Here is a 22,579-nt window from a genome sequence, read left to right as displayed (position 1 = left end):
TTATGTGTGTGTATGTATGTGCGGATACAAATTTTCGTCGACGATTTCGGGAACACGGGTCAACCGATTTGAATAATTCAAAAAACATTCGATTCGTATTGATAAGGAGACGTGCTGATTAGTTTTTGGCGAAGGCAGGTCTAGCCGTTCCGAAGATACGGGGCAAAAAGTGCCGAAAACGGTAACTCAGTTTTTGAGAGAACGGAGCGTCCGATTTGAATAATTCAAAAAACATTTCACTTGTATTGACAAGGTTAAGAATCGATAAAATTTTCATGAAGGTAGCTCTAGCGGTTTCGGGAGATATGGAGGAAAAAGTAAAAAAATAAGCCATTTGGCGGTCAAAAATGATCATTAGACATATGCTCATCAAATTATCAGATATTTTATAGAGATTTTAAAATAAGTATACATTTTGTTAACATTCCTATGGTTTCCGTACCAATGCTTATGCGTTAGACAGCGACGCGGCGCTTACGCGCTTTATATTTTGCCCCTATGCAGTTAAAGCAGTACGATTGCTTTGAAAAGAAAGTTCAGATCTTCCACAATATGTCAAAATAAAAAAAAAATTTTTCAAAAAAAAAAACAAAAAAAAATTAAAAAAAAATTTTTTTTTAAAAAAATTTTTTTTCAAAAAAAAGTAATTTTTTGTCCAATTTATAGTTTCTTAAAAATCGTATTTTTTCGAAGTAAATTTTTTTTAAAAATGTCAATCGTTTTTAAAAAAATAATAATTTTTGGTACGGGAAGTTCCAGCAATTTGCCTTAAGGCACGATGCCTTAATTGCCTTAAGACAGAATTCCACTTACAGCTAGTTACTTGTTGTATTCTTGATAACGATGGTATCAAGAATCTCTACAAAAAACGTATGTGTTTTCTCTGAAAGGAAAACGATGTGGTTTTGTGGTCGAAGCCTTATTGAAAGCAAACAGTTTAATATATGTGTATCATGATAAATAACCAGTTTTATTTATACATATTTACTATTCCCAGTGTCCAATGTAAAAACATGTGAAACTGGAAACTCATCCCGATAAATGTTATATAGTATACAAAACTCTTTTAACATCGAACGACTTGGAAATCTCGTCTATCAAATTAACTGCCTAGACTGCAATGTAATTTATATCGAAGCGATTTTAACAATATGCTTTTAAGACTAAGATTAGCAAATTGTAAGTACTTTTTATTCTTTATAATTTTCAACAATTTGAACTGTTTTGTTAGCCAATGAAGGTTAGGATTATAGCTGAAACGTACGGATTGTAAAATCAATTCTTAAAAGAAGCTAATGGAGACTTTGTTCGATTTCAACACTTATCTCAGAGGTATTAATAATTAAAAAAATATTTCTGATATTACTATTATGAGATTATGCTGGTAGCATTAAACTTTTTCTGTGCATATAAGTACAAGAAAGTTTATATATGTACCGTATCTTAAATAGCGGAACACGAAAAAAACCCGCGCTGAAACACAGAACCAGAAAAGTTTAAAAACAAACAAGTGCATGATGGAAAGTAGAACACTTGCCTTAGTTTCTGAATGAACATTTTGGTAATTAATTTAATTATATGTAAGCATATAGATAAATCAAACACGTCGAAATTCTTTATTTACAATTACTTTTACCGCAAATTGCGTATTTAGTACTTTCTATTATTTTCGACTTTTTACCAATATTTAAACAGGCGGAAACATTTCAGGAAGAGTTCGATCGTAAATATTTATACCTATCATAAAAATTATAACCATGTATAATATAATAAATTTTAATGATATTGGCACGTTCTTAAACTTTACTACGTTTAACTACAGAGAGATGATCATGAAATTTAACGTATTTTTGAAAAAATCTTTAAAAGGCAATCTTAACATTACTAACACGTTGCTGACAGTAACTGTTTCAGCAAGATAAAAAAATTGGCAGTCATTTTATTCTTAAACTGGATGTGATATCCGAAATTTGATTAAACACCGTTTATAAGGGTAGTCAGATCATCATATTTTGATCGTTATTCACGATGTATGCTTTAGAATCCGCGTTAAGTATTACGCTTCTATTTTATGCAATTTGTTTAACCAAGCTGATTAAACACCTTTATAAGGGTAGTCAGATCATCATAATTTGATCGTTATTTACGATGAATGCCATAGCATCCACGTCCAGTAATACGCTTCTATTTAACGCAATTTGTTTGACCAAGCTAATGACTGACTTCAGTAAATAATTAGTATAAAAACACCTAAAGATACATTTAGACCGGCAGATATAATAATTACAAAAACTTATAAGGTTGTATAAAATTAAATTCATTTAATAAATAATATGGACTTTAAAATTTGAATGCTATAGTCATTCTAAATGAAAATGAATGCTGTAGCATTCACGTGTAGCGTATGAGTGCATAGAGCAAAAATTAGTAATTCTATGGAATCTATCTTATAGATACCATATTTTGATTGTCTTCAAATTTTGTCCTCGAGTTTAAGAAAAACTCAGATTATTTTCTTCTATTTTAACAAAAAACTTGTAAGAACCCTCTAAATTGCATTTAAAAATGTTGAAAATGAGAAAAAAACTATGAAATTTTTTTTGCAACTTCCTATTATTTATTTTGTTATTGAAAATATAATACCACAGTGATGTTGATTCTGAAAGCATCTAATGGTTTAATAAAAGATATCTTGAATTGGATCTATATCTAACAAATTCTAATAATATTCTCTGTATATAGCAAAAAACATATTGCAATTATAAAAATTTGTAAACAAAAAAACAGAAATGTGTGAAAATTTCAACCAGATATCTAACAAAAGAATTAAAGAAGATAATCCAGCGAATCAAATATCAACACGGAAAATATACTATAAAATATTGCAATTTTGAACAATATCCTTTGAATATTGAATATTGCAGTATTGCAATTTTTTTAAACCAAAAACTGAAATGTGTGAAAATTTTAATCAGATATCTAACAATAGAACTAAAAAAGAATCCAGCAAGTTATATATAAACAACAAACCATATTGATTGAATCGCCATATTGCAATTTGTTTAAATAAAAAACAGAAGTGTGTAAAAATTTTAATCAGATATCTAACAAAAGATCTAAAGAAAATCATCCAGCAGATCAAATATTGATACAAACAATATCCTTTGAATTAGGTACTCTTTCAAATAATAAATAACTAAGTAATTGCAATATTTAAATTGACTTTATATATTATTTCAATTTCTTTCAATCCTTTATGATTTGGTCATCTGTATATTATTGAATAGACAACTTTCTAATGACGATTCCCACGTGGATTGACGTGAAAGAAACACATTTATTGGCTCATTATTCATGATTTTATAATCATGTAATCTGAATAAATAATAAAAGAAACACACTGACCGAGAATAGGCCCGGGGTTTTTGAATATTTATACATAATTCAGATGCGTCAATTTGGAATTCCTTTATAATGGAATGGATGAAAAAAATTGATTTAAATAATTATCTTCAACATTGGTAAATAGAATGATTTGATCATAAAATCATTGGATGCATGAAGTCTTATCATCTTGGTCTAGAAGAAAAGTCTGAGGAATGGAGAGAACCTTAATGGATTAGGATTTGGAGAAAAAAAAAGAAATAACATTTGTTACCCTAAGAACTTTTTGTAACAAACCATGGGAACCCAATTACACTATTATACGATTTTATATCTTAATTTTTTTGTAAAAGAGCAGATTTTTAAAAAAATATAAAACAATCAACAATAAATTATAAATAACTAGATGCATGCATTGAAGAATAACGGGTTTGCTGTATAAAGAAGTTATTAATACACATTTACACATAAATATGAAAACGTAGTAAAAGGACGGTGAAGCTGTATATAGCTATATCTTAAAATCCTAGGCTCTAATTAATATTTTTTTAAAATAGTAATTATGCATACAACATATATAAATGGTGCTTAAAAGTGTTTTGGTTAAATTGCAGAAGAGTTAATTTTGAAATAAAATGCCTCTTCTCTAATTTTCTGCTCTGTTTAATGCAGTAAGTACCTTCATATGTAAAATATTATATCTCGATTATAATCATTAAAGTTAATCTGAGCATTATCAATTATCACTCACCGACAAGTTTATTCCACTCATCCTCCAAAATATTGCTCCACGTGTCCAGCGCCCTCCTCGTTCTGTTCTCCAAACACTGGCTGGTGCCCTCCTTCAGGAAACATGGAACAACTTGTAGCACTGCATTTTCCACTATTTGAACACCATTTTCATCCGCGGAAACAATTGCAAAAACTGACACAATAAAAACTATAAAACTCTTAGGAATTAACATGGTCGTAGCACTTTTTATTTATATAAGGATGTAAAGCTCTGTGGCACCCAGGTACCAGACAACTTCTCCCGCAAGAGTTCAAGGTGAAATGGCGAGACGGGGATTCTTCAAGCGTTTATAACAAACTACATCAGACCGCTGACCTACCTTTTAGAAGAAACCGGTAGAAGTTTGTGTTTGTGTACGGCGATATGTGTTCGTATGCAACATCCCACTCTTATCATAAAGTGGTATTCATTAAGCATTTGCCTCCCATTAGATGGTTTGATTTTATTTTTATTCTTCTCGTATATCCGACATTTATAGATGCTTTTGATACTGACCGTATTACTTTGGACGTCGGATGGTCGGATGTGTTAGTTTTGAATATTTGGTGACTCAATCGCGCACGTGAACGATCTGCATGAATCGTGCTTTACTTATGCGGAAACGTAAGATGGAGAAAGTCTATTTCCTTACTGAAAAAACTCACATGATTTGGTGTTTTCCACTGGTAATGATTAAATTCACTCTCGTAAAGGAGTAATAAATAAAAATAAAAAATATACATTTGATATGGTAATTCAAAGTTTTTTCGTAACTAGCATTTCGTTCGATTTATTTACAAAAAGTAGGCTCATTTATTTTTTTCCATGTAAGAAGGTATCTAATCCTCTACATCGTTCATACAAGCAGTTTGTATGTGTTATTATCCTTTCTTTTGAGCATTTTTATTTTTTATATACGCATTTTTAATAGCTATTAAACCTTCCGTTCTATAAGCAAGCTATTATACTCGAATTTCACTTTTTCGTTCTGTATTTATATGGAAACTCAACGGTTGACCTTTCCTAATCAGCGTTTCGTTCGATTTATTTACAAAAAGTAGGCTCATTTATTTTTTCATGTAAGAAGGTATTTAATCCTCTCTATCATTCATACTAACAGTTTTTATGTATTATTATCCTTTACTTTGAGCATTTAAATTTAAATTTTTTTTATATCCTCATTTTTAATAGCTATCAAAACTCCCGTTCTATAAGCAAGCTATTATACTCGCATTTCACCTTTCTATTCTGTATTTATATTGTAACCCAACGGTTGACCTCTCTTTATATAGTTTTTTTTACATAGGTAATGTATTATAGTGATCATATATTATTTAATTAGATGCATCAATGCCCGGTAAGAGCTACTTTCAAATATTTTGCATTTTGCATCTATATTTACCGACAAGTGAAAATAAATATGGCTTCTACTCAATATCAGGTTGCATTTTAAATTTACATTTACTATTGATTATTTCCAAGTATTCTAACGTGAAATTCATAAACTACATGTGAAGCAAATAGATGTCGGCAATAATAACAATAGTGTAAGTTATAAACAAGTATTTCCTGTTCTGCAAAAACTAGTTGGTACTATAGAATTCCGCATTGGCAGTGGTCTAAATTTCAAATTCCTGCACACTACCGTTTTTTTATAAAAATTATTGTTTAGCGGCATTTCACGAAAATCATCTTCATATTTTATCTTTTTCTGAAAACAAAAATTCAATTTTGCAAAAAATGATAGGTATTATATTTTTTTAGAGTGTGCATATAAAATATCATTTTTTCACCATTATTAAAGAATATTTAATTAATACTTAATTTAATTAACTTAATAACTTAATAATAATTTAATTAACACCGAAGGGAAGTTCGTGTTTTCGTCAGAGCTAATTTAATATTTTGCTAAATGCTAATTTAATATTTTCTTGATATTTCCAATCATTCTGAATCGTTTGATACTGATATTGGAAAAAGTATGTATGTATGCGTGTATACCAGTAAAATTAACTTTTTGATTATTTACATATACATATCGAAAAATCCATGGCAAGAGATAAATTACCAAATACGGTTATTAATATATCATTTATTTGTTTATTTATTCATTTGGTCTCTGATTCGAAGTTTGAAAAGAAAATGGCCATATGATCTAAAATAAAATGTTAAAAAAGGAGGTATATTTTATTGGAGATAAAGTCTTTAAAGCAGCGATTTCCAACCTTTTTTTCCTTGCGCCCCCCTTTCGAAAGAAAAAAATATTGCGCCCCGCCTTATTTTTCTAACAATTTAATTTAAATATACTTAATATAACTGAAATTATGCCAAATAATACACAGTATTATAAAAAATATGCATACAAACATAACTATTTATTATAAGAATTTTCTGTTTCACATAAGTAAGATCTCACAAATGGTAATAAAATTTCTAAAGCATTATTTCAAAGTAGAAAAATCGTCCTTTACTGGTAACCAAAACTTAACAATATATTTTCGTCCTGAAAAATCTGCTTCAATGTGCTATCACTAGATAAATCAATTATCATTTTCTGCTCTGCTGTTGAATGATCAAAATCACCATGTTTCTCAATGACAAATGGATTTCTAATCCATTCGTATTTGGACGTAATTAGATGTTTAAAGTAATGCAAAAATTGGTTTCGCAGACTAGTCATATGACTGATATAATAATAAGATCTTTACTTACTTCTATTTCATCAGTAACACAAGTAATTTTAAAAGTGGGAAACATGTTAAAGTTGTAAAGTTATTTGATACTAGCTATACACAGTTCTAATTTTTTCATTAAAGCCGTAATCTTGTCTTTCTGAACAAAAGCATGAATTTGAGATCCTTGCATTGATTTAATTAAATCGCTAAGTCTTTGAAAAATATCAACTGAATACGCAAATTTTGCAAGGAAGTTTGTGTCCTAAAACAAGATTGCTCCGTCTCTTTTGTTATCAGCAAGGAATATAGCAATTTCTTTTTTGAGCTCAAACACTCTTAGAAGTATTTTAAGTATTTTGCTGATTTGTTTTTGACACTTACTCAGCATTTAAAAATAATGTTTTTGAAACAGCTTCGCGCCCCCCCTGGGACGGTATGGCGCCCCCCCAGGGGGGCGCGCACCACAGGTTGGAAATCACTGCTTTAAAGTCACAAAGACCAACACATAGTCTTAAAGAATAATGTATATATACATTATTCTTTAAGATTATATTCTGATAGATGACACAAAAAAAAAATTGGCCTACCAATAAAATTTAGCCGTATTCCACAAAACTAGATATATAATTAAATGTTTAGAAACGCTCGCAAAAGGCCTCTTTCTAAATTATTTTTATCTTAAAGATATTTTCTCAAAGCATACGCAGTACATTATATGTAGAATTCTTATGGTAAGCAGATACTTAAAAATATATGCAGTGTAAATGAGTTTTTGCAATTAATTATTCAGCCGTCTTGCGCCTCATATGCTTTAAATGTATATTGTCTAAGAGACATCTTACTTAGAATGAAAAATAAAGTAGGGAATGTTTTGAAATTCATTCAAATGCTATTTCTTTGTTTACATACAAACAGTATAGCAAAAATCTTGAGACGAACAACAACGTGCGACAAATAAAAAAGGTACGATACAATTTGCGAGCCAAAAATTTGTAATTTTGAGAGTAGAACAATATATTTATTTATATTTTGTATTGTGAAAATTATTTTATTTTAGCGTTAACATGCAATTAGCGGCTTCTGCCGTATTGCTGCTTTTACTAACGACTTTTGGAGCATTCGCAAACAAGTTGTGGTACAAACCGGGATGTCATCGAGTTGGTATGAGAAAATAATCTTAAGACTTTAAAATTATCATTATAGATGTTTGAAATAATTAACTTATTGCTTATGTTAATAATTCGATCCTCGATGCACTTGAAAAGACATATGCGCGTGAGCGTACATGTGTATTTTTAACTTTTCGATGAAGTTTGTATAAACTTAAAGTCAAATTGGACCTTTGTGCCCCGCTCTATCTACTACAAATCCACACATAATATATTTTGAGGATCTTGAGACATATAGATATCTCTAAATTTTTATTATTGATTTATTGTGATTTTAATAATTTCAGTGTAAGTAAAACGATACTTACTTTAGAGCTGAAGATATATAATATTTTCGCCAAGAAATCTGATTTGATAATTTTATGTTTTCTTTATGTTATGTTTTCTCAAAGTCATTCTGAGTCCAAAAAAGGTGTGTGTGCATATATATGTACCTATATGAACCTAAATTTGACATTATGTCGACAAAAAATGAAAATTAAAATCCATTTGATGAAACTCGATGCCACTTGCTTTGATTAGCTTTGTGAGATTATCGACTAAGACATTTTTTTAAAATTATCAGAAGTGTGCAAAATTGTACGTACACGTTTTTAACAAAAAATCTTGAATAATTTTTAAAATTATAAAAACCGTTTGAAAGATACCAGTAGAGGATCCCGATAAGATAGGCCGACCGTTTCTTCGTAAATGTTTGTTCAAAATTATTTTTTGCGATTTCTCTAAAACCTTGTATGATGATAGAGTTAACTCTAACTAGCTGTAGAGTTAGACTAGTTAGAGTTAGTTAACTAACTATAGTTAGTTATAACTATAATTATAGTTATATTATAACTATAGATTTAATTCTGTGTATAAATTCATAGCCTTAAAATTCTATATAATAAAAAAATATTATTTGAACACAAAAAGTGGTTTACAAAAATAGTCAAAGTTCATATTAATAGGCCCTGTTAAAATTTTATCGTCACAATTTAAAAATATAAGTATATAGCATATTTTATTAACATAATTTTAGTTTAGTTATATATATATATATATATATATATATATATATATAATAACTCAAATAAATTTTTCCCAATTTCAATTTACTATTTTTTATAATGTTCAGGACATACCCGCGAAATAAGCATTCCAGGCTGTCGCAAATTCACAGTGGCGACACATGCCTGTCGCGGTTTCTGCGAATCCTGGACGGTTCCGTCCAGACACGGAACCTTGGGTCCATTACATTCAATAACTGTCCGTAACCAGCAATTAGTGAGCGTCGGTCAATGCTGCAATATCATGGATACAGAAGATGTAAGTAAATTAATCTATTAACTATATTTTTTCAATAAATTATACCATATAATAAATTATTTTTAATAGTGTAATATACCTTTTTTTTAAAAGAAGCACGTATCATGAAATATAACTGTGAAATAAATTATTTGTCCTTTTCTCATATTTGGTATCTTGCATGCAGCTAAATCTATAGTCCCAATAAACATTTCGAATTGAATAAAATATTCATCGAAAGCAATGTCCTTTTTAGTCCATAAATTTAGTATTGAAAGACTTCGAAGTAATTTTTTCCAACGGGTTGGTCAACAAAGATTCAATTATAATATTTTATTTGAAGTGTAGCACTAATTTCATATACTTGTATACCTCGAGATGTGAATTTATAAAGGTAAAGCTATTTAAATGTAACCGGATTGCGTTCAGAATGGTAATCAAATATTTTGTTTAGAATCAGATCGAATATAATTTTACTTTTGTTAATTATTTTATTTTAGTTCAATGCAGATTTTAAAGTTTCCAATCAATGCACAGTAATCATAAAGAGTAGATTTTGGTAACTATTTGAGCTTCAAAAAGTTTCTCTCTCAATTCTAAACATCATTTAGAAAACTGAAAATTGAAACAATTGTCTTTCATTATTACATTTAACAAAATGTAAATCTCATTTATCTCTTCAGATTGAAATTCCTGCAGCCTGTTTGGACGGTCAAAAAATTGTAACATTTAAATCTGCTACAAGTTGCTCGTGCTACCATTGCAAAAAAGAATGAGTTGGAATGTATTGTGAATTAGTAAATTAATTGAAAAACTAACAATCCCACATGAAGAATTTTTTGTTAAAATGTTTATGTTTTATTTGAAATTATTACGATATTTGCAACATTCTCTATTATTTATTAATTATATTAATTTGGCAATATTTGGTAATGTTAATATTGTGATATTAAAATTTCACATTTTTGCTGCATCATATATAAACTTACTAAATAAATCGAATTACTATTTTGTTTATCTGTAATTTTTTATAGTTAAGCATTAAAATATGTTATACTTATTAAATTATTTATTTATTACAACTCTTTTAATAATTGGGATAATATTTTCTGATGTAAATGCTTATAATGATATTTTTAATAAATGTGTAGTTATATAATTTATTTACAGATGTTTAATTATTTGCATAAATAATGCATAATCACTGCCTATTATCATCAATTATATAAATTAAGAAATATATAACCCATTATTATGACTATTCTTTTGACTTATCTTGTGAAGTTTCTTCTACATTATTTGTACTTTCTTTTGAAGTATCAGAACTTTCTGATTTTTTGAGCTCAGCATATTGTTCTAAGCTAGATACTAAATTACTTTGATGTAATGTTAAATTATTAGTTAAAGATAATGCAGCCATATTCAAAACATTGGTTAAATTTGCTTGCATTGTTTCTAAATTAGGAAGTTTTCCATAACTCAAGAACTCTGAGTGACTTAAAAGACGGTCATCCACTATTCCAGCTGAAAAATAATAAACACAAATAATAGTAGATATCGATAATAACCGATAGTAGAATTATTATCATGAAATTTAAACAATGTCAGACAAAATTCAATTAGTTTTTTGTATTATACTATCATATAAGTAAATCAATTGCTGTGGCAGAATTATTATTAATATAATGTAATATTAATTGTTTAACATTAAATTTGGTATTAATTATTTAACATTGAATTCCATATGATTTGTTTTTATAAATGTCATGATTCTTCCATATTTTACGTTATCTAGTAATTTAACTACGAAGATACTAATGCTTACCTAACATTATTAATTGAGGATATTTTTTCATTATTTTAAGCACTTTAGAAACTTTAATATCCGGGCTGAATATCATCACATTATGTGATTTAAAAAGACTTAGTACGGCTTCATATTTTGTATCCACAAGGGCCTTTTTCACTATAGCAGCTCCATATTGTTTCATATACATATTTTCATGTTTTAATTTAACCATTGCTTCGAATTCATCTTCCTTGTTGAACGTGTTTTTATGGAAAAATACTACCATTTTAGAATGATTAAACCAATTAAGACATTCTTTAGCAAGTATATTTTCTAAAGGATTGTTAACTACATTCCTTTTCGTAGTATCCACAGGTTTAGTGCATAGATCGATAATAGGTAATTTTTTCTTCTTATCAGCAAAAATTGGTTGTACAAACCTTAAAACTCTAGCTTTTTCATAATGGGGTTCTCGTGGTCTTTGAATATTAATTTTACCACGAAAACGTTTAAATTGCAAAGTTGTAGATACAATAGTTTTAGAACCTATAAATTTTAGGTTAAGCACATTATACAGTTTAGATCATAAAAAATAAATTGAATTATATAAATCTCACCTTTATTGATTAAAAATGACATTTTGCTAATTGATTAATGTATATTTTCTGTGTCACAAATATTTCTTATGTCAGATGTTGTAAATAATATTTAACATTTTTCAAGTATGATGGATGAAGTGACAGTACGAGTTTAACTCGTGTCCATCTTCCATCATAGTATAGAATTAAAATGTACGGTGCATGATTTCAAAATTAATATTAGTTCATTAAAAAATTCTTTCAAATCTCTAAACTTATGATAGCTGTTTTAGCAATAAATATTTTAAATTTTATCTTTAAATATATAAAATATCCTGTTATAAATATTGGTACATATAAAATTATATTAAATTTTTAGAAGATGAAATGATTTTGGAAGAAATACATAATTGCAATATTTTTGCCTAACACAGTTTTACACTATCACCGAATTTATTAAGAATGATACATATAAATTAAGATTTCAAATTTGGCGCCAAGCGTTATTTCAACACTTCTGTGTTTTCCCACAACAAAACAATGGCGCTGTTGAAATCCTCAAACTAAAATAATTTCAGCTTCTATCGTATTTAAAATAGGGCAGAGTGTCATGCAATTTATTTAGCAGAAAATACTGGTCCGATTATATATGTTTTTAAATAGTTATTGCATTTTTGAGCACAATTGTTAATATAAGAGTAAATCCTATTTTCCGGAGTGATTTAGGGAGAAATACTGACTTCTCCCCGTATCGTTTAGTGAGGCTTCAGTAGCCAATCATATCGCAGCATTGGAGCCCGCTGATATTTCGGACCAATCGTGTAACTACAGAGTTATTAGCGCTTGCGCTTGTTTTTAATAAAGGGAGAACTCCATTTTGCATTCGTCATTCGTTTGTTCAGGATAGTGATCGTTTGTTTATAATAATTAAGTTCCACTACAATATATATTAAGTAAAGTAATTATATCAACAATGGGTGACTATCAAAATGTGACGCAAGATGCTTTACAAGTAGCAGCCTTGGAGATGGCCGGCAATCCCAATGCATTATCCTTACGCCGACCATTTGACCCCACGGCCCATGATTTGGAAGCCAGTTTTCGTCTGACGAGATTTGCCGATTTGAAAGGACGCGGCTGCAAAGTTCCTCAAGAAGTCCTCGGTGAGTTCTGCACTTCTCAAACCTCAATAAGAAATTATTTTTAATTGCACACATAATGCACTTGCAATACAAGCTGCCATACAGTAGCTGATTCTGGAATTTTCCATTGTTTGCATTCATATATTCCATATGAGGTAGCCAAAAAAATTTTTGTTATGTGATGTTTGATATAAAATATTCTGCGAATTTTACGAAATGAGATGAAATACTTGTTTAAGAATTCATATTGATGCACATTATTTTAACATACTGTTCAATAATAGTGTTTTACCTAAAAATATTATCTACAGTTTGGGAATCGGTATGTTTATGAAAACAATTCGGATATGTGAATTTATGTTTTTGGCATATTTTCTTTCCAGCTGTCAAATCAACTGGTTTTACATGAATTCTCTATTATAATTATTACTCTATGATGAGTTTGAATAATTGCTTCTACAATTTATCATTCGCGATTTACTTAAAAAATGATTTTATGAACATGTATGATAAAAAAAACGTTAATTATAAATTTTAGAGGAATATTTTCTTATCTTTATTTAATAAGCATGTCCAGATCTGATTTTCTGTTGAATACTGTTTAGAAAATAGTCGAGAATCTGAAATTGTCTGTTGTTTATCAGCATTATCTTTAATTAAATATTTAATAAAAACATATCAATCTAGGTAAACTGGTAGAGTCCCTGCAACAAGATTATAATGCCCAAGAACATGAACATGCTCATTTCATGCATATGGCCATCCCAAGAATTGGGATTGGTCTCGATTGTTCAGTCACTCCTTTGCGACATGGGGGTCTTTGTCTTGTACAAACGACAGACTTCTTTTATCCCTTGGTCGATGATCCTTACATGATGGGCAAAATTGCTTGTGCTAATGTTTTGAGCGACTTATATGCAATGGGAGTGACCGAATGTGATAATATGCTCATGTTACTTGCAGTAAGTATAAGTTTTAAAAACATTGCTTTCATAACAAGCAAAGACATTTACTGTATTTTCAATTCATCTGTGCATCTATAGGTCTCAACTAAAATGACTGAAAAAGAACGTGATGTAGTCATTCCATTGATTATGAGAGGATTCAAAGACTCTGCACTTGAGGCTGGAACATCAGTGACTGGAGGGCAAACCGTTGTAAATCCATGGTGTACAATTGGAGGTGTTGCCTCAACAGTATGCCAGCCTAATGAATATATTGTGCCAGATAATGCTGTTGTGGGAGATGTATTGGTCTTGACAAAACCCCTTGGAACCCAAGTAGCAGTCAATGCTCACCAATGGTAAATTGAATATTAATTTGTATTAGACATTAACTCAAGAATGAAGTAAATTTGCTTTCTTAGATAGTCTATTTCTAGCTCTACTTGACATTTTGTATCATGTATTTGTATACATCATTGTTGCAATGTATATGTTATATTTTATAGGTTGGATCAGCCAGAACGTTGGAATAGAATTAAATTGGTTGTCTCAGAAGAAGATGTACGCAAAGCTTATCATCGGGCAATGGATTCCATGTCTCGACTTAATAGAATTGCTTCAAGACTTATGCACAAATATAATGCACATGGATCCACAGATATAACAGGTAATGTTACAGAATTATGACTAAAATGAAGCATTACCTATTTATATCTATATCAATCTTAATTTGAACAGGTTTTGGCTTGTTGGGACATGCACAAAATTTGGCATCTCATCAAAAGAACGAAGTGTCCTTTGTAATTCACAATTTGCCTGTGATTGCCAAGATGACGGCTGTAGCAAAAGCATGTGGTAACATGTTTCAACTGCTGCAAGGACATTCAGCAGAAACTTCTGGAGGTCTTTTGATCTGCCTCCCAAGAGAACAGGCTGCAGCTTATTGCAAAGACATTGAGAAACAAGAAGGTTACCAAGCTTGGATCATTGGAATTGTTGAAAAAGGAAATCGCACAGCAAGAATAATTGACAAACCTAGAGTTATTGAAGTTCCAGCAAAAGATTAGAATGATAATGATATGATTATTTAATTACAGAATGAAATAAAGGGTGTATGTCTGTGTCAACATTATGCTAGTTAAACAATGGCATCTCATTCCTGCTATTTGCAATGCTTCAATATTTTTTTGAAACAAATTGTTCTATTAATGCAAATGTAGATTTTAAGAATATATATAGATAAGAATTATTGTTTTAAGAGTAATTTTGAATCATGAAGAAATTTCTTGTATTTTTCAATTCTTAATAAAGTCAAAAGTAAAGACATTTTTTAGTTGAGATATTACAGTGGGGTACTCACCATTAACAGCATGGATAATGTGCACTCCATAAATAAGATTTTTTAACCATTTTTCTGAGGTATTGTTATCAAAAATCTTAAAAATACATTAACACTACATTTCACTTGCACTGTAATGAAATAGAAAATTCACTGAGCCTTATGCAAAATTAAAGCATTATTGTTCTTTAATGTCAAATTTTACCAATGCTTAATATATTTCAGGAAATACTGAACAATTAAATATTTATCTTGCATAAATATTGCATATGCCCAATCAAACATTTGTTTTAAATTCAAATATAGAACAATAATAAACATTTATATTTAAATGATTGCACTGCAGGCAAACAAACTGTGACACTACCTTATATTTCAAAATAATACAAAGTTTTAATAATATATAATTCCACACTTTACATAGCACTGAAATTAAATGAAAATTGAGCCTTATGCTTAGCTTTAATATACTAATACTGCTTGGTTAATATTATTGTATATGGTAGATGTTTTACTGAAAAAATTGAAAACTTTAAAGGTTCTTAAGGCTTAAAGTTTTATGTAGTTATTTTTATAAGCATTTTAGCAAGTCTGTTTCTTCTGCCGTTTTTGCCATTTTATTTTTATGAAATGGCTACAAAGTGTTTGCTATTTTATTTTTATGAAATATTTAAATTTATTTATCCGTAGATTTTTTAACGAAGCTTTAGCTTAAGAAGGCAGTAAACATTTACATTTTACTGACAGGCAGACAAATATTTTATAGGCGTGCCCACAGGACATTAACAAAAATGCTACCACAATATATATAATAAAAAAAACGTAACTACATTTTATCAATTTATTTTTATTACAAATTAGTACACGATATAACAATGATCAATTTATAAAAATGGCTTATAATAACTTAGTTTAAAATTTAATATTCTTGTGATGGTTGGGTCTTTCCTCCCTTTGCAGGTGCAGATGTATTCGTAGTAGTTTTCTTAGGTAATAAAACAGTTTGAATGTTAGGCAAAACACCTCCTTGAGCGATAGTGACTCCGCAAAGTAGCTTATTCAACTCTTCGTCGTTACGGATCGCCAGTTGGAGATGACGGGGAATAATTCTGTGAATGATAAATAGAATTACTCAAATTGTTCAAATAAAATTCCAAGCTACTAATTGCCTAGATACAAACCTTGTCTTTTTGTTATCTCTAGCTGCATTTCCCGCCAATTCAAGGACTTCAGCTGCCAAGTATTCCATGACAGCAGCTAAGTAGACGGGTGCTCCAGCGCCGACCCGTTCAGCATAATTTCCTTTTCTCAAAGCCTGTGAATTCTACCGACAGGGAATTGTAAGCCGGCGCGGTTGCTGCGGGATTTTGATTTAACTCCCTTAGCTTTGCCTAACAGGAAAAGAAAATTAGCCTAAGCCTACAAATAAAATATTTTATTATTAACTTACCTTTGCCACGTCCAGACATATTTGCACTTTAGAAATAAATATAAAACAATTCAAAACCAAAACAGATAATATATCTGAACTTTCAGAGCAAGTACCTCTGCGAGTTAACAAAGCGACTTAATAATAGTGAATAGAAAACCGAGGGAAAACGAAGCAGATGTTGCCCCTTCCCCTTATAAAACGAATTATAATGTTGCCAGAGAACAACAAATAACACTTCCCCATGTTTTAAGTAGTGTTGTCAGATGCGGACATGGATATGTCAAAATAATATTCAAAAGGGTAAAAATATAATATTCAAAAGACTAAAAAAGTTATAAGATTCATTTACATGTGATATAACCAATAAATACTTCTCCAAAGTATTTTTAAATTTCTGCAAGCGATATTTAAAATGTTTTTAACGAACGTTTTATTAAAAAGGGCTAAGAGCAAGTGAGTGGTAATGGCATATTTTAGCCATAAAAGTTTTATTTTCTGTTTTATTATATATTGCTTTTATCTTTTCAGATCTGTTATGGTACTCATGGAAAGTGTAGTTACAGGTCATAAATTTGTTTGGATAAGGGAAAGACTCGCTGACAAACTAGAAATGTTAAGAATAGATCCTTACAGTATGTATTAGAATATTATCAATTTTTATTTTTTGCTTTGCACTAGTCGTAATTAATCATTTTATTTTCAGTAAAACAAGAATGCATATATAAAGAAATTAAAAAAGTGAGAAGTGTATAAATCTATCATAAATATAGTTTGATCGTAATGTAAATAGAAATAAAAAACTTTATTATTCATAAAATCTCTTGTATTATAAAAATATCACATTCATGAGTGTATGCATTATATATTGAACTGGCTCATGTTCAACACATTAATCTTTTGATATGATGGTGACTATCGTGTTAATAATTTTATTTCCATTATCATGATTAAGTAAATTGAGGTAAGGATCCTTTATCTTCTCTTTAATAGTTGTAAAAGTTCTTGGCGCATATGCTTCAACATTTCGGCTATCTGTGATTGTTAATAAATATTATTTTATTCACATTATATAGAATATTAGATTAACTTACCCTATGATTGAATGCTTTAAATAAATCCATCCCTTTTCAATTGAAATAATAAAATCTCCACCTTGTAGTTCCACTTCTAAATGAGAGGAAATAAAACTAATGGTAACATTGCAACCATTGAGCAATCACGAATGAACACTTTAGAAGTTTTAACTTTTTCTTGGAAGACTAAATACGGACTAGAAAAATGGCCTACTGTATAGTTTACTGATGAAGGATGAATATGTACCTAAATAAAAAGTTTTATATAAAACTTGCAGAAAGAATAACATTTGTATATAATGTTCTTACATATCCATCGGCTTTTGTCTTAAACTTTAACTCTCCAGATTTAGGCAATCGGGGTATAGCACCAGATGCACTTGGTTCAAATGATTTTTCTGGTGTGAATACTTTCACTATGTTTGGATACAGTGCTGCACTTAATATAGCTGATAATAATCGAAAATTTTTGCTATTTACATTCAGCTAAAAAAAGTTATTAAAGAGATTAAAGTATTATAAAGTAAATTTATTTTATTCAATATAATATTATTACCTCATTCTGTTAGTTCTAAAATTCTGTCCTTGCCATTATTATTAGATGGATGCATAGTTATTGGGACAAACCCAATTGATACTAATAGTTCTAAAAGTTGTTGCTTAATATCTGCTAAAGCAGTCAATGTTTTGTAAGATAAAAAATTTTCTTCACTAAAATTTATTGCTGCCAAATGGCTAATTTTAGAAACTTCTTGCCATTTCTGAAATACAATGTTCTCTTTAATTGAAAAATACATCACAAATCCAATAAAATATGAAACAAATTTAGAGTAATAAGATTTACCTGGTACGCTCTAAGCACAGTTAGTTGATCACTATTTCCTGTAGCAAACTGTCTCTTCCTATTATCTGCCTGATCCTTTTTGCCAAATGGTGAACAAAATGGTGTTTTATAACTTAGACATGCAGCCATGGTTAATGCTGAGTCTACACAATGAAATATGGCACCAAGCAACATCAGTTACCAATTCTTACATCAACAGGCAGAGCTGCCAAATGATGGCCAAGGGGTGATAGATTATCCTCCAGATCCAAAGCACAACATCACGTAATCTGTTTATAGCTGATGTAATACTAGCTCTAGAAGGTGGTTCTAAGGTCTTTTCTGTTGAACAATAGAATTAGTAAATGGTTAATAATATTACTAACAGAGTTCATTTCAAAGTATGACTATGAACTTTGATAATCCCACTAGAACTTCATACAAATTTTGATTGCAAAATAACTCATTGTCTTAATTCTCAGTATCAATGGTTCCAAAGGTATCTATGTATTTCAGGAACTGGTTCTTTCAGAAAATGATAGTGAAACGATGACTAGTATACAAATGAATGCAAACACCAGGCATCACACGACCAGCGCGACCTTTGCGTTGTAAAGCATTAGCACGAGATACCCATACCATATCTAATGATTCCATATTGCGCCCACTATCAAATCTATAAAATTATAAATAAATTTATAGGCATAAATATAAAAGCATTCTATTTATTTTATTTGCAGTTATGAGTAGATGATATATAAAATTAAAATACCTTTTCTCCTTCATTTTCCACAATCAATTACAAAAACACAATCATCAATTGTAATAGATGTCTCAGCAATGTTAGTACTTAAAACAATTTTCCTGACACCTCGTGGAGGTTTTTTAAATATTGCAGATTGCTCCTCAGAACCTAATGTTGAATGTAATGGCAATAGCAAGAATGTCCAGTCCTTGAATAAACAAATTAATAAATTTCTTGCTACAGAATATAGCAACATTTAAATATTAACCGGGGTTTAAATAAATGATTGTCTTTCAAATGATCCATAACTGTTGATATCTCCGATATTCCTGGTAAAAAAATTAAAATAGATCCTTCTTTTGGCCAATCATGATTACCTACACAAATGTACTCAAGTACACGCTCTATCAATTCTGGATTTATTTTATCAGGGTCCATTAAATACAGATTTTTATAAGTCAATTTGGTATGCCCTATAAAAAGAAGCCGTAGTTTTTACCAGTATTTAACAATCTATTGCTTTAGGATTTATTGGATATAAAAATAAAGATTTTAATGTAACAAACCTTTATATCTAGCACAGATTTGACTGATATTTAAATTTTCATCCCGAATAGTATGACTAGGAACTGCTGTTTCTGTTATTAATTCTTCAAGGTGATTGATAGTATCAATTTTTTTCTTATTGTGAGTTGTATACTGAGAGTTATCTTCTTGCTATATAAAAATATTATAAACAATTATAAAATAAAATATAACATTATTATTGATACATACATTAAAATTAATAACATCCAAAATATCCTCAAGAAACAACTGTTCCACAGGATATGTTCTTCCAGGTATTTCCAATGTTGGCACACCACCGAAATATTCAGAAATGTTTTTGCATTTAATGTCGCACTCATAAGTATCACTTTTAAATCTTTTCTAACTTTAAGTAAATCTTTAAGCATCATTAATAGAAAATCACTTTCTCACTCCTCTCATGAACTTCATCAACTATAACATGGGTTATAGAGTCAAGATTCTTTTCTGTCAGAAATCTCTCAATAATATACCTTAAAGAGTTAATAGGGAATACTATTAAAATAATAAATTTGTATTTTATTAAGTGAAAGAAGAATTAAGTGCAAGAGAATGTATGATAAATAAAATGAAACTATATATTTTGGTTGCAAATGTTTTGGATATTTCTAAATAAAACTAATAACTTACCAGTAGTGCAGAATGTAAGTCTGGTCATTCTGGAAGTCTTGCTTTCCAATCGAATCTGGTATCCAATTGAATTTCCACAGCGTTCATCTCGTTCTTGAGCAACTCTTTCGGCTACACCTATTGCTGAAAGCCTTCTGGGTTGAGTACAAACTATTTCGAGATGAGATTCTGGTGATGTTTATTAACCAGTCATCCAAGAGAAATTGCCTACTTGGGTACTTTTACCACATCCAGTTTCACCACTTATGACTACAACCTAAATTTAAAGATTTTCAAAATAGTGTTACAAAGATTATATTGCAAGTCATTAATTCTCTTTGAAACTAGCAATTTCTATATTTTATTTATAATAAACTGATAATACTGAGCACCATAGAATAAATAAAAATCTCACAAAAGCAAATCAAGAACTGATATAAATAAACCTGAGATTTTTCCCAACATCTATGATATGCTGCATTTCACACCAGGCAGGCAATTGCTTACGCATGGCTATAAATTCTTTATAAAGTGCATTGGATTGTTTCTCAAAAAACTTTGTTGCTAATACACCATCATCCTTTAATTTGGAGCTGTTATTCACAGTACGATGCTCTCTCCCAGTTGAACCTAATAAAATAGAAGAGTATAGTATCAATATTATTAAAAAATGATTAAAAATCTCAAGTTGAAATTGATATTTAAAAGTTTAGAATAAAACATTTTTTTTATAAAAACAGTAAGTATTAAAAAAACTACAAATAATCAAAATACTGTATCTCAGTTATTTTTAGATGTAACTAAAAAAACAAATTAGTTTTCATAATAAAACTTTTATTAATAAATTATTATCTTCTTCATGCAGACACAACTATTAAAAAATAAATTATGAACAATAAAAACCTTTGGCATGATGAGTTGCAAATTGTTTTCGACTTTTGTTCTATCAGTTTTAGCATCTGCAAACAGCATTCGAGTGCAGTCTATGAACTTTATTTTTGTTGAAGAAATAAATTCATCCATATTTCTTCATTTTTAAGAAGTTCTACTAAAGAAAAAACACATGCAATTCCATCATCAGCAAGGTTCTGAGCTTCAGTAATTAATCTTTTACACAGATGCATACAGAACATATCTGGAAAATCTTATGTGTTGTTGTTAGAAAAATCATAGGTGGTTCAAATGGATATTTTGATTTTCAGTAAATCGAATTTCTAAATTAAATAAAAACCGATTCACGAACCAATTCTTCTTTGGAAGGTTGTTTCTACAATTTCATGTAAAAATCTGCATTTAATACCAAATTTACATTTACCCTTTGCAAAATTTCTACACTTCTCACATTTTCTTATTATTTGTTTAGCTTTTCATCTTTTATGATAAGATTTTTAATAGAATTACTATATTAATAAATTATCTAGTTTTAAAGTTAAACTCCATATTTTATTCAAATCTTTTTCAACAAATGATTCTTCATAGATTGATAATAATACATATTTTTCATCACAGCGTTGACTTAATAGCTCTTCATCATTTAATGTGCAATCAATATTTCTCTTAGTTAAATTATAATACTTAAAATATAACAATTCTAATGAACTGGCCACATCTCCATTAGTATGATCTAGAGCTTCTACACAATGATTTCTATGAAAACCATAATTTCTAATTTACTAACAGCAAATGCACGGAACTTGTCTTCCATGCTGTTATTCTATTTTCATCTTTTATATTCGAGTAATCAGTTACCACTCTGCACTATAAGTTCCCCTGTCTTCCAATATCTATAATAAGGAAAATCACCAAGAAAAATTATGCCAAATTGTAATTTTGAAGATTTTGTTGTATTAAAATATTAATGAACATTTCTGGGTGGCATACTAAACCCACACAAAAATATATCACATATTACAAATAAAAACGCGTTTGCAAATAAATAAACCAGAATTATTTTGTATTGAAATAAATAATAAATAAATAATATAAGACCAGTTTTGTACAAGATAGCTTTAAGTTAGTGGTATATATTATTTATTCTTAGTGTAAAAACAAAACATTATAATTTTTCAGCATAGTAAAGTCCTAACCTGGTATACAAATTGATCCTAGATCCACATATTGATTTGCTTCATTTCAAACAAAAATCATCTCCATTAATGTGTCTCAAGGTATCCATTACCAATTTTTGGGAGTCATCAGAAAGATTTATGAGTATGTAACTCGACTTTGAGTT

At 29.4% G+C, this 22,579-nt stretch overlaps 4 protein-coding genes and 2 pseudogenes across 4 annotated transcripts; 3 read left to right on the top strand and 3 right to left on the bottom strand.

Annotated features, from left to right (window-relative positions):
- The first annotated feature begins 7,895 nt into the window (after positions 1–7,895).
- LOC113366886 (thyrostimulin alpha-2 subunit-like) lies at positions 7,896–10,060 on the top strand. Its single transcript, XM_026608531.1, has 3 exons — positions 7,896–7,992; positions 9,115–9,305; positions 9,968–10,060. The coding sequence occupies exons 1-3, from the start codon at positions 7,896–7,898 to the stop codon at positions 10,058–10,060; spliced, it is 381 nt and encodes a 126-aa protein (XP_026464316.1).
- A 377-nt stretch (positions 10,061–10,437) lies between these two features.
- On the bottom strand, positions 10,438–11,835 carry LOC113368406 (39S ribosomal protein L10, mitochondrial-like). The gene is made up of 3 exons (XM_026609950.1): positions 11,691–11,835; positions 11,110–11,619; positions 10,438–10,808 (listed from the first exon to the last, which is right to left on the bottom strand). Exons 1-3 carry the CDS (start codon positions 11,710–11,712, stop codon positions 10,543–10,545), a joined length of 798 nt encoding a protein of 265 aa, XP_026465735.1. The 5' UTR covers positions 11,713–11,835; the 3' UTR covers positions 10,438–10,542.
- Positions 11,836–12,624: 789 nt separating this feature from the next.
- Positions 12,625–15,059, top strand: LOC113368403 (selenide, water dikinase). The gene is made up of 5 exons (XM_026609949.1): positions 12,625–12,814; positions 13,481–13,755; positions 13,837–14,096; positions 14,244–14,404; positions 14,476–15,059. The coding sequence occupies exons 1-5, from the start codon at positions 12,625–12,627 to the stop codon at positions 14,802–14,804; spliced, it is 1,215 nt and encodes a 404-aa protein (XP_026465734.1). The 3' UTR covers positions 14,805–15,059.
- An 891-nt stretch (positions 15,060–15,950) lies between these two features.
- On the bottom strand, positions 15,951–16,545 carry LOC113368407 (annotated as a pseudogene).
- Positions 16,546–16,908: 363 nt separating this feature from the next.
- Positions 16,909–17,296, top strand: LOC113368408 (39S ribosomal protein L33, mitochondrial-like). The gene is made up of 3 exons (XM_026609951.1): positions 16,909–16,961; positions 17,037–17,140; positions 17,212–17,296. Exons 1-3 carry the CDS (start codon positions 16,921–16,923, stop codon positions 17,259–17,261), a joined length of 195 nt encoding a protein of 64 aa, XP_026465736.1. The 5' UTR covers positions 16,909–16,920; the 3' UTR covers positions 17,262–17,296.
- A 36-nt stretch (positions 17,297–17,332) lies between these two features.
- Positions 17,333–22,579, bottom strand: part of LOC113366885 — a 7,472-nt pseudogene continuing 2,225 nt past the window's right edge.

This window comes from Ctenocephalides felis, unplaced genomic scaffold, assembly GCF_003426905.1.
Source record: "Ctenocephalides felis isolate EL2017-DRISC unplaced genomic scaffold, ASM342690v1 CF-g0.4_SCAFFOLD_01170, whole genome shotgun sequence".
NCBI classification, from domain to species: Eukaryota; Metazoa; Arthropoda; class Insecta; order Siphonaptera; family Pulicidae; genus Ctenocephalides; species Ctenocephalides felis.
This window is presented reverse-complemented; position numbering and strand designations above follow the sequence as displayed.

Coding starts and splice junctions, on each gene's coding strand:
- LOC113366886 (XM_026608531.1), top strand. CDS start 7,896: ATGCAATTAGCGGCTTCTGCCGTATTGCTGCTTTTACTAACGACTTTT. Junction 7,993..9,114: donor ACCGGGATGTCATCGAGTTG/GTATGAGAAAAT, acceptor TATAATGTTCAG/GACATACCCGCGAAATAAGC. Junction 9,306..9,967: donor ATATCATGGATACAGAAGAT/GTAAGTAAATTA, acceptor TTATCTCTTCAG/ATTGAAATTCCTGCAGCCTG.
- LOC113368406 (XM_026609950.1), bottom strand. CDS start 11,712: ATGTCATTTTTAATCAATAAAG. Junction 11,620..11,690: donor GTCATTTTTAATCAATAAAG/GTGAGATTTATA, acceptor TAAAATTTATAG/GTTCTAAAACTATTGTATCT. Junction 10,809..11,109: donor TCCTCAATTAATAATGTTAG/GTAAGCATTAGT, acceptor ATTATTTTTCAG/CTGGAATAGTGGATGACCGT.
- LOC113368403 (XM_026609949.1), top strand. CDS start 12,625: ATGGGTGACTATCAAAATGTGACGCAAGATGCTTTACAAGTAGCAGCC. Junction 13,756..13,836: donor ATATGCTCATGTTACTTGCA/GTAAGTATAAGT, acceptor GTGCATCTATAG/GTCTCAACTAAAATGACTGA. Junction 14,405..14,475: donor TGGATCCACAGATATAACAG/GTAATGTTACAG, acceptor TAATTTGAACAG/GTTTTGGCTTGTTGGGACAT.
- LOC113368408 (XM_026609951.1), top strand. CDS start 16,921: ATGTTTTTAACGAACGTTTTATTAAAAAGGGCTAAGAGCAA. Junction 16,962..17,036: donor TTAAAAAGGGCTAAGAGCAA/GTGAGTGGTAAT, acceptor TTATCTTTTCAG/ATCTGTTATGGTACTCATGG. Junction 17,141..17,211: donor GTTAAGAATAGATCCTTACA/GTATGTATTAGA, acceptor TTTTATTTTCAG/TAAAACAAGAATGCATATAT.